We start from the raw sequence: 12456 nt of genomic DNA on the forward strand, positions 1-12456 counted from the left end.
GAGGGTGTCAAAGAATGATGTTTAAACAAGTTTAAATAAATCAGAGCAGAGAATCATTTACCTGTAGTTGAGTCAATTACCCACAATTACCCGCTAAATCGTGTTCCAAGGAGGCGCGCTGTGATTGGCTGCGGGCCACTGACGTCACAGTTTGTTCTGGACTCATAAAAAACTCATTCGCTCTCAGACCGAGTGTCGCCGCAGAAGCTCAGTGAAAAGCCGTGAAGTTTTTCCTTTCTAATCAGTGAACCGATGACAGAAAGCGGCTGACAGATTAAAACTCGGACTTGTGCTTTGGAGACGTTTTTCACCGTGAGTCAGTTTCTTCTAAGACGTTTTGAAGCTGGTGGTTTTTAACGCCGTGGGGATTTGAGCCTCATCACGAAGTTCCCAAGATGAACTTCGGCTCGATGGTCGGGAAACTTTGTGTAAGTAAAGACGACATAAAGCTTAACTACATGTGCCATATTTTACTATCTCATGAACCGTATTCAACGCTGGTAATAGTTTGTTTTTAAAAATAATAATAAGTGGTCCAAAGTAGTTTTCCGTAAAGATACTGAATGTTGTGGAGCTGAAATCACAGAAGATGGAACAAGCCTCGTATTGTCCCACAGGAAGCAGCCCTGTGTGTGTTGTTCGTTTAACTGTTTATTCCTGAACCTCGTCGGCTCTTGTTTCTGGGTTCAGACATGTGCTGCAGCAGTCCCCCTCTCTGCCCACTGTACACCCACCATCTGTGTTCCACATCAAGTGGTCAAACAGCACATGCACTATAAGCTGCTAAGGTGAGAGGAGCCATGTTTGCTCCTCAGCCTCACAGAGATGTCTTTTCATCCCCCTCTTGGTTTTTCCAGCTCCTTCTGACATTTTAATCAGTTCACACTGCCAGGTCTGAGTGTTGCATGGTGCGTTCTCTTTGGCCATCATCTAAGTGTTTGTGTTTGTTTGTCTGTTAGCAAAATATCTCAAGACCCACTTGGTGGATTTTGGTGAAGCTTTCGGGAATTATTCATTTGATTGCAGTGGTGCAGTCCATGTTTTTGTAGCGGGTATACTGTGCTTAGAAACCAAAGTGCACTGGTTAATATAATGTCATTGTCAGTTTATTTTGATTTTTAAGCATATTGAACATTTCCAAATTTCTCTGATGCTTTTATTTGAATAAATGGACAACAAACTTTTGTACAGCAGTTGGCTTTGTATTAAAAACATGTTATATAATTTATAAAACTGTATCAAAGCAAAATATGTTCAAGTATTAAGTAGTAAGTACAGAATTATTAGTTGTACAATAATTTGCTGCATAAGCAAATGTAATAAACAAGTGATGCATACATGTAGATTGCTATGGAAGTGTTTAACTCCCATTTATCATAACAATGACGTGTCATGTGTCATTGGGCACTTTTAAATGGGTATACTGAAATTCTTCAGCTTTTCTAGTGGATATACTCCTTATACTCACGTATCGCATAGACTACTCCACTGTTTGATTGACGTCTACAGCTGATTTAACTTTTGGAGTCAACCCAATTCAAGATGGCTACCAAAGTCAACTGACCTTACATAATACAGAAATGATCATAACTCAGTGAATTTGACAGATTATAGTCCTCAGTCTAGTGTGGTTAGCTGAGGCCAACTTCCAACGCATATTCTGAGCGCAAGTGCAAAATGTTGCCATTAACAGTTTGGAGTTAACTTGTTCGCACAATATCTCCTGAACTACAGGGTACGTCTTTACGAAACTTTGAAATCGTTTGATTTACATCTACAACTGATTCTTGGTTGTCGGTTCAATTCAAGATGGCCGCCAGAGCTAGCTGACATTAGTCAACACGAAAGTGGCTTCAGCAGACATTGAGCTAAAGTTTGGTGTGGTAGTAGCTGAGAGTTGACCTCAGCACATGCTTTGAATGCTGACAGCTTTATAAAGTGATTGTTTCACATGTACATGTGATAAGAAGGAAGCCGAGTTAAACTCGTGGCTTTTCTTAACAGACACACACTCTGCAACTCGTAACGGTGAAGTTTGTCAAAGTGAATGTAACAACCGTGGATTATTTGTGTACTTTCTGCATATTTGTTTAAAGTCATGTCATGTTCCGTCCCTGAAATCAGATTCTCATCTCCGGGCGGCAAAGTCAATGTTTCTGTTTTGTAAACCACAGGACATTCTGGAGACCTTGTTGCTACGGGACTGTAAGGAAACTTCATCCCCCTTCCTCTCCTTGTACCCATTACTCCCCCCCTCACACACACACACAAATACTAACACACACTCCTTTTAAATTGCTAGAGCGTACGTGCTTGTCCACCCAGTAAACTTCCTGTCCCGAGTACACAGATGGGCTGATATTAGTGGCATCAATTTACTTCTTAGGATTATCATGCCCGTGCAAATGTACACTGGATTGTTATCTTTTGATTGCTTACTGTGTCTGGGTGTGGGTCCGCACAGGAAATGGTCCCTTCTGTCTCTGTGGACAACCGAACGAGGGCAGGACTGACATGTGGGACTTGCCAAACTTTTGCACATGCAGCCAACAAACTGCTTTGCTGCTCCGAAAGAGCCTGGTCATTCCTGCAGTAACGTTCTGTCAAACATCCATAATAAGTACTAGAGATTGACCCTTATGAGTTTTTCTATGGTCAGTGAGATCTTTGGAAACTGAGGCGTTTTGTTAATTAACAAAATATAACAATAATTGCTTTACTTAATAAATGTACAACCCTTAGAGATTGTCCATTAAAAATATATCTTAGCATTCTCACTTAAAATCTTAAACTTTGTGCTGCTGAACGCTGGTTGTAGCAGCTGCATTTTCATATTCCTATTTTGTAATAACGTATGCAGAAGCGTGGTCGACTGATCCCACCCTCACTGCGGGCCAGCTTTGTAAACGTTTCTTTAAAAGTAAATCATTAATGTACACTAAAATAATGAGCGTCACTTTTTCTGGACCGTGGCACAGAGGAGAGGTGGAATTGTGAAATAACACAATCAGCAAAAAATATTTATTATGGCTCTAAACATATTTAAGTGTTTTGGTTTTTCTCCTTTGACATTATTGAGTGACTTTTAAGACAGTTTATTGCTACTTTCTTGGACAGACTCCTGGATTTTTATTTATTTTGTGCCAAACCCTGTACAGTACTCCAATGACTGATACAGGTACTATTTATAACTATTTGACAGAACATCACTCAAAAATGACAAAAATATGTGTACTGCTTTGCTTGGTGTCCATTTAAAAAGCTTTAATGATTTTGTGGCTAAAAGAAACTACTTGGGCACTGAATGATGCAATGCAGAGCAACCCCGTCCCTGCTGTCAGAGTCCAGGTGGTTTTGTGTTTGAGGCTGTAGACACTGTTAACAGTGCAGGCACGTTTATTAACCCAAGGAAACCTGTTTCTGTTACAGTGGTGAAGGTGAATCACTGCATACTGACTCACTCAGGGCGTGCCACCTGTTCAGATGCTGCCTACTCATACAGCACATGCCACTACACTGAGCTCACACCTCAACACTGTACGAACGAGCTACATTATTATAATTTACTGTGTACAACTAGGCCTGTCGCGATAAACAATAAATCAATTAATCGCATGATGAAAATTATCGACCTCATTTTCATTTATCAGCTTTATCATTTCTTCACACTGGATGACAAAAAGCTCAACTCTGGTTCTCTTCACTGACCCCTCTATTTCTCCTTTCTCTTTAAAATCTGTTTTAACCATCCAAAATCACGTTTTTGGATCATTAAAAGCAGCTAAGCTACAAGCTAAGCTAACAGGCCGACCTCGGGGAATAAACCTCCGTCTTGTCGTCTTGTCAAATTCACAGTTGAAACCCGTGGCTTTGTGTAAAAAGTTTGTTTTTCTCTGCAAAAAGAAGCTGAGAATTTGTTTACTTATTTATTTATTTAGTTTTATTAAAAGCTTTGTGTGAAAAATGTTATGCTGAAGATCTTAAAAAAATTGAATCTGGTCCTCTGGACTTTAGTATAACTTTTTTTTTTTTTTTTAAAGAGTAGGGATGCACCGATCCACTTTTTTTTACTTCCGATTCGATCCCGATACCTAGATCTGAATATCGGCCGATACCGATCCAGTTCCGATATCATGATCATCATTGATTTTATATGAGGCTGTAATAATCTCCTCTCAAGTACAATTTGTACAAATATGTGCATGCATGTCCAAAAAGGCAACTTGAGGTAAGTTTTATTAATGTTGGATAAGTTTTAAAGTTAGAATTAAAATCTGCTAACACAAAACATGTTTCTTTTTATTCCTAGCTTTAAAGTGGATATTAAAGTGATTAATTTAAGTGATTGTTTAAAGTTATTTTATATTTTTTTAAATTAATGGCAGATATAAGAATTTTTTTTCTTCTTTCTGAACTCTTTTCATTCAATGTTTTCTTTTTGATGATTTTTTTTTATTTTGTTTCATTTAAATGAATGAATTAAATAAAATAAAATGTTAAATGGCTTCAAACATCTAAGTTCATGACATAAACCAACAGACATGTTCCCGTTTTTAGTATTTTACTTCACTTTATAATGTAGCTGTTTATGTTTTTAATATATATAATTTTCAAATCATGTTTTTTATGATTGTTTACTGTTGCACTGATAAATATCTCCTGGAGGGTAAACTATATCTTGGCTGCAAGTATCAAGCCGCGAAATCCTTCGTTTTCTACAACTGATAGTGGTTGGTCATTAATTATGATGAAGTTTAGAAAATTCTCTGTAAACATTAGAGCTCCGTGGTTTCAGCGTCTTCTTCTTGTTCAATCCGAAGCAGGCAGCCTGATTTCAGTCAGCTGCGCTCAGTCTGTCCCTCCTCAGAGACGGGCAGACTGAGCGGGTCAGATTGGACACGGCTGGCCGGGGTCGAGTCGCCTCTTTCGGTTTGACCAAAGAGTAGCGGCCCGCTGAAGCACCGGAGCTCAAATGTCCAACGTAAAACTAATTTTACCGCGGTTTAATGTGGCGCTATGGCTCTGCAGACATTGCACGTTGCTGTCTTGTTTTGTGGTGTTTCTAGTGTAAAACACTTCCACACAGCGGACATATTTCGATGAAAAGTTTGTTAGCTGTTAGCCACATTGCTGCCAACTCAGTCCTCACGTTGTAGCTGGCTGCAAACTATGAACTGGATTTCCTGAATGTGAAGTGGGTCTTATTACTTTGGGTTCATGAGACACGCCGCCGTTCAGGAAATCCATTCCATGCATGGATCTGAAATATCGGCAGGTGGATCGGAAAAATCCGATACGTAAATTATGCTGGTATCGGAGGCCGATACTGGATCGGATCAGCCCCATCCCTACTAAAGAGCTCAAACCACACCAAGCATCCGCCATTTTTAGAACCAAAGAAAGGAACGAGAGACAGCTCATGTCACGTCAAGGGGCCTCCTTCCCATTTTTCTTAGAGACACGCTGCTCGCTCCCTCACTATCCGTCCTTCAGTTCAAACAGTCTTATACTGTCATCTGGTGGTAGCAAAAAGGTACTACACACAAAAATTTACCAACATTTCTTCTTAAATTTGACAATAATTGCTCATTATTGTCAAATTTCAAACAATATTATCGCAATAATATCTGAGACAATTAATCGCCCAGCAAAATGTGTTATCATGACAGGCCTATGTACAACATCACAAACTAAACTGACAAACATCCGTCAGCTTTATTGCTTGCCGCTGTTTTTGCTCGTGTGTGTTTTGTTAACAAAATATCTTATGGCTCACTGCATGGGTAATAGCCAAACTGAGAAAGTAATTACAGTAGTTCCTCATTTATTACGGGGGATCCGTACACCTGAAGCCCCGCGAAAAGTGGAAAAACTGCTAAGTAGGAATAGTAGTACAAGTAGTTTATTTGCTCTCTGCCAGCGCTCTCGGCCACGCCCACTTCTCTGCTGCAGAGTTGAGATATGACACGCTGCGAGGAAGCTTCTCCTGCAGTGTGGGCTGCACATAGGTGCGTCAGGTGCTAAATAATTTATGTTAAATTAAAAAAATTCATGCCGATCGTGTGACTCATCCATCAATCAGCCAATTGTGTGTCATGTCCAATCTTATTTTGAAAAGCCGCGATTGAGCGAGCCCGCGAAACACGAGCTGTGAAGTAGCGAGGTATTGGATGTACGTCTACAGCTGGTTAACCTTTTTTCAATCCACCTGATTCAAGATGGCTGCCACAGCTAACTGATCTTGGCAAACACAAACATGTTTACAGATATGAAGCTCAAATTTGAGATTGTTGAGGGGGGGGGGGGGGGGGAGCGATGGCGCAATGGTTAGAGAAGTTGGGCCTGTGATTGGAAGGTCGTCGGTTCAACTCCCCAGACTGACCCCGGTGCCCTAGATAGCAGCTCTCTGCTCCACACAGAGGGCTGTGCTTGCATCAGGAAGGGCATCCGGCGTAAAATCAATTCCCAAATGTTTGTGCGAGTTAGCTCTCTGCGGCGACCCCTGAAGAAGGGAGCAGCTGAAAGAAGAAAAATGAAAGCTCAAATTTGAGATGGCAGTAGCCGAGGCTTATCCTCAGCACATACTTCAAGTTTTACTCTTTGTGTACAACTTTTCCCTAGTACGTTACGTAACTGTTGAAGTTAACCCTGTTTGGCTGTTTGGCAAAAAACCTCATGAACCACAAGACAGATTTTAATGAAAATTTCAGAAGGTTATTATGGGATGGACTTCTACAACTCATTAACTTTTGGAGTAAATTCAACTCAAGATGACTGCTACAGACTACTGACCTAGAAAACATATCTCAGGCAGCTTTCAAGAGATCTAGTTCAGCTTTAATGTGCTCGTCACTCCCGACTCGTACTCTGGGTGCTGACTGACTGTTCATAACGTAATTTTTAACGTTTGAACCAAACTGTTAGAACTCTGTCGTTTCTCCACATGATCCCAGTCTGAAGCTCTGGTGTGAAATGTGGTGGGTGATGTGTATTAATTTCAGGAATGCTAGGCCTTTATTTCTGTTGTGTGTTTGGCGTGACTGAGTTGCACACAATCTGCTCTTCGGTTGACGATCTGTGTTGAGATGCAGCCGTTTATTACCTCAGAAGTTCACTGAAGTCATCAGATGAGCGAGGTCACATGACATCTTTAAGGACATTAGTTACTAAAGCGTATAAAGTGTGATTCTTTCTGGAGACCATGCCTCTGTGCTACAGAGTTCTGAAGAAAAGATCAAAATGAAGTCTAAAGAGACTGTTTTTTATTTTGATAGATTACTCTGTTTTTATTTGCTTTTGGTTGCTGGTGGCCACAGCAAGCAAACTTTACACGAAACATTTGGCAACTGTTTTATGCCAGAAGCCCTTCTTGATGCAGCCTGGGCTCAAATCTGTAGCCTCAGGATTACGAGACCGCGCCACTGACCACTGAGCTACCGCAACCCCTTGAAAGAAAGACTCTGTGTTTTATAACTTTCTCACTGACACAATGTTCATGAATATGGAAAACATAACTGTAGAAAGAAATCACCATATTTATTTTATTATCTTCTTATACAACAACAAATCACTTTTTCTATGATGCCTAATTGTTTCAATGAGTCACTCATTTGGTTACTTGTATTTAAAAAGAAAAGCTTCTCCCACTGAAGAGTTTTTCCAGTGTGAAAACGGACTCCTCTTCATCTGTTAAATGATTCCAGTTGGAATGTTGTTGGTGTAGGTTTTCTATCAAGTTGGTCCGAGTTATTAAAAATGTAACTGGAAAACAACACAAAACAAAACATGCAGTACCCAATGGCAAATATATTTTCGATAGTAACCTTTCTTACGCCACCAAAATGAAAGTTGCTTATGTTTGTAGTTATCCAGCTCACACAGTTTACATATATGACGTCAGCCATCTTGGATTTTGACCTGGCAACACAATTTTGAAAATGAACCTTTCTTATGGCTAGATGCAGCCACACACCAAAATGGAAGACTGCACCTCACTTATTTTTGAAGTTATCATGCTCACAGCATGGATGGACAACCAGGGGATGGAGGGTATTTTTAATTCCCCCCTTCGTTCCACAACGGGGAACAAAAATTCTGGTACATACTCTGGCCCCAACATTTATTATGACCGCTAATAAATTGCTAGAGACTTTTTTGTTTTAGATTTTGCTGTTAACTTTTTAGAGTCAGCTTTCTTTTATCTGTTAGCAAAATGTATCATGCATTATTGAATGGAATTTTACAAAATGTTTAAAGTAATAATAAATTAGAAATGTATCTAAAACTGAACTTTTTGGTATAAGTCCAATTCAAGATGGCCACCAAGCGGGCCTTGGTCAGCATAAAAATGTTTTTATCTCAGTCAGTTTTACAGACGTTGATGTGATGGTAGCTGAGAGTCATTTACAACACGTACTCTGAGCATATCTCTACGGAAAAGGATTAGGGCCACAATGCAATTATTTTTCCTGAATTTGGAGACCAAAGTCAGAATTTATCTTTCTAATTCTGACTTTTTCTCAGAATTAAGGGAATTTATATATATATTTTTTGCACCCTGGTCCTAATCCTCTTCCATACATCTCCCATCATTGCATGAGATTGTATTTATTTTCAAAATGGCTACAGTTGTAATTTCTCAACATAAAGTTATGTTAGGTTAAACCTCTGACCTGTAAGGCAGTGGGTAATATATATTCCTAGAAGGAATGCCAGGCATTTATCGATAAGCTAGTTGAGACATGGTAAAGGTTATACGGTACTTCTTGGTGTATTTCACTTTATGTGATTGAGCAGAGTTTACTGAGGGTCTTTAACCAGCTCCATCACGTAGTTTGTTTAGTTTTAACTGGCAGCTGCACATTACAACCAGTATTCTGCACTTCTGGACAGGAAACTTGGCATAACATGAAGCCAGTGTGGTATAAAATTTATTAAATTTTTTAACTTCCTGCTCTCCTGAATGAAACAACTTTATCCCAACTAAAGTTTTTAAGTGTTTAAACAAACCCAGTCTTTGTCCACAGAACGGACATCTGTTTACAAAGACATAAATTTGCCATGAATTCCAGCTATTGACGACCACTTAACTCCTGGTTGATCTGCTCCACCAGGCACGTATTCTGCGTATTTTCAGTGGTTTGTTTACAGAGAGGGTTTAAAACTGCCAGCACTTTGTGTTCTCTCTACAACATAAAGGTGAGCTGTAATGCGACTGTTTCTAGGCCGAGCTGATGGATTGTTGTTCCTGTTAGTCATCTCCTCCTGCTCTCCTTTGATGGTCCCTCCTGTTCTTGTCTTGTGAGGCCATGCCTCCCCGTGACAAACCTAGTCAGGATTTAAAATGGTTGACTTAACAGCCTATAACTTTCTCAGCCTTAAAAGAGCATACTGCATGACTCAGTGATGTGTGCTCTGTAAAAAAACAATCTGGAAATTATCACATTGGTACTTCTTTTTATTGCTTTCTTTATTTGGCTGCTTCCTTATTCAGGGCATCAAATTTTTGTTGTTTGTTTTTTTACACTGGATGCCTTTCAGCCACAACTGAGCCCTTTGTGCGGGGCAGAGGGTTGCCATCCAAGGCGCCCGGGAAGCAAACGAAGAGTCTTGCTCAAAGGCCTATAGTGGGGCAAATCAGAGTCAGAGATACTTTATTGTCTTTCCGAATGAAATTGTGTACACAGGGTCCCAGTTACATCAAACTGTAGCAAAAATATAAAGTGTAAAAAGAAACAGTAAATAAGGATCTAAGATATAAACTAAGAAATACGCTAAACGAACGCCAAACAGTACGTCAAAATATCTAAGATATATACCAGTCACTAATAGTGCAAAACAGTACACTGAACAGCAGCAGCACGATTCTCACAGGATCTGTTCGGCTTTAATTTACACACTTAATGCGAGCACTAACATAAACTAAACTAACATAAACTAGGATTTATTCAAAGCATGCAATAAAAATACAGTAACAAGATGCCAAAAGTGAAAAATAAATAAATCTACAGTAGCATGGTCCAATTGGCAGAGTGGTTCTGATGACAGTGAGGTTATCTTAGCAACATGGTCCAGTTAGCATGATACTGTTAGCATTGAGGTTCGGTTAGCAAAGAGGTTTCTCATGGCAACATGGTCCAGTTGGCACCATGGTACATGGTACAACCACATTTTTGTTAGTCTGTAGAATTGAACCGGCAACCTTTGAATCACAGGATGTCTTCTCTAACCTCTGAGTCACCATTCCCCACTATCACTCCACCTGATTACAGCTCTTAAACTGTTCTTGGTCGTGCTCTTTACTCCTGCCCCATCAAAACAACATTACTTGTTGTCACTGCCGTCGTTTCACCAGCTCTGGGTTTGTAACTTTGAGGAAATGTATTACCATTGTCGTCAACAAATCGGAATTTGTTTTTCTGTTTTATCAGTCGCTTGTTTAGGCAAATGTAGCCAAACCTGCTTACGATTACTCATGTAATCAGCGCGGCACACCTTCTGAGGAAACTGAAGAATTTGTGTCATGGAGCTGCAGCTTCCCCGAGTTATAAATATCCAGGCTGGCGGATGTGCTGTGGGTCTGATCGAGTGCTGGGCCTGCTCTGAGGGAAACCGTTTGGAGCTGAACCCTGCATGAAGTCTCGGTATTGTCTCGAGCTTCCTGTGCTCCCTGAGAGGAGGGGGCAGCCGTATTTCACACGCTCCCACACATACACCTCACGCACACTTGTGCACTGTACTGTATGTGCGTGTGTGCGTTCATGGCCCGACAATTTTGTTTTCAAACTGTTCGCACTCTGCAGCCGACACTGAAGTCGTTCGCCTTCGTTTTCTGTTGTTTACTCTTATAAAGATGAATGCATGTGAGCTCGGCTGAACTTTGAATTTATTCACAGAGCGGTATCAAGAGTCACGGTTAATTCTCCTGACAGCAGCTGGCTTGTTCTTGTCTTCATCATCTCACACAAAATGTCAGTGTAATTTATCACTCAAGGAAAGTTGCTCATGGGCGCCCCTCCTCCCTCTCTGCCTGCCTCCAGGGAATGCCAAGCTTTCTCTGTAAAGCAGAGAGCATACACTGTCCTGTCAGGCTCGGCCTTCAGACACGTGAAGTGTACAACAACAACTGGCTGCTACAATTACGGAAGTGTACAAAAAAAAGTGAAACTAAATCCTAATTAGTGGCAAATGTACAATGTTTAGTTTTAAATGAAGGGTTATTTTTGAATTGTTCATAATTCACTTATATAAATGTGTGTTTAGTTTTGCCTGTTGCACAGAAGAATCCTATTATAACTGTGGTGTTTTCTAATTTTGAATTCTATTTCAAGTCGGTCTCTAAATCTTCCATAAATTGGAAATGGTCATTTTATTTAAGGACAGCACAATGAAGCAGTGTTTTAAGTAATGTTGCACATGTTGAACTTGTAACCCTTTTATTTGTTTGTCCATGAACTCTATTAAACAATAATAAAAGATGTTCCTGGAATTGAAGACTTAAAAAAAAAGAAAAAAAATCACACACGTACAAAAAAGGTCAACAAAAAGACAGAAAGATTTGATTTATACATAATTTGGTCCACATGCACGCAAATGATGGAGATGTAAATGTTTTTAATTTACTAGAAGCTGGACATTAGAACAGGAACCTGCTGCGTAATAAATGGTTGTATCACAAGCAGAACAATGGTGTTATCTAGAGATGCACGATATTGGATTTTTTGCCGATATCCGATATGTCAATATGTTAAAACTTATGTGGCCGATATAACCAATACCGATAATTCCTTGTCCTAGACCTGCTTACAGAAACTACATAGCTTTCTCTGCTGTGGAATTAAAATACTACATTATTCTGCATGGTCTTTGGACGGATGGACTGCTTGTGAGGTTTTGTTTCTCCGCAGTTGACCGCTCTCTCGCTGTCCTTTCTGGCCCACTCATCGTAATGGTCAGAATGGTGGTTCTTGCAATGGTTAATTAGGTTCGAAGTAGGGGTTGAACGAGTATATAATTTTTAAACACGACATTAACATAATAAAACCCGAGTAGAACTCGAGTATTTGATGACGTCATAGATCTCAAGATACAAAAATAAATAAATAAATAAAACCGCAAAAAAAGTTAATTATTTACAAAAAAAGACCAACAAAACATTGGGAGCGTATATTATACTCCTACCATTTATCATACTGCAAATAAGTCACAGGAAAAACTAAACTATTAGTTATTATTATTAAACTGCAAACGTGAAGAAACATGTAGCACGTCAAAAAACGAAACTTAAACCGAAACTGGTTCTGGTGGATTGGACCCGGTGTTACACCATACTCTGTGACCTGCAACAATGCAACACCGCCCCCTACGGTCATACGGTGGTCACATAATATGATGTCACTACGGATACTCGACGTAACATTTTTAACCTCGATAGATGTCCTAGCAATTGATGTGTAG

At 39.8% G+C, this 12456-nt stretch overlaps 1 protein-coding gene across 1 annotated transcript in view; it reads left to right on the forward strand.

The window, feature by feature from the left end:
* The first annotated feature begins 367 nt into the window (after positions 1–367).
* Positions 368–12456, forward strand: part of tnfrsfa (tumor necrosis factor receptor superfamily, member a) — a 43807-nt gene continuing 31718 nt past the window's right edge. Inside the window, exon 1 of the mRNA XM_037692344.1 lies at positions 368–428. Within this exon, the coding sequence (XP_037548272.1) occupies positions 396–428 (33 nt within the window). The 5' untranslated portion in view covers positions 368–395. The remainder of the gene's footprint in view (positions 429–12456) is intronic.

Source organism: Nematolebias whitei, chromosome 18 (assembly GCF_014905685.2).
Source record: "Nematolebias whitei isolate Nwh7 chromosome 18, NemWhi1, whole genome shotgun sequence".
Taxonomy (NCBI): Eukaryota; Metazoa; Chordata; class Actinopteri; order Cyprinodontiformes; family Rivulidae; genus Nematolebias; species Nematolebias whitei.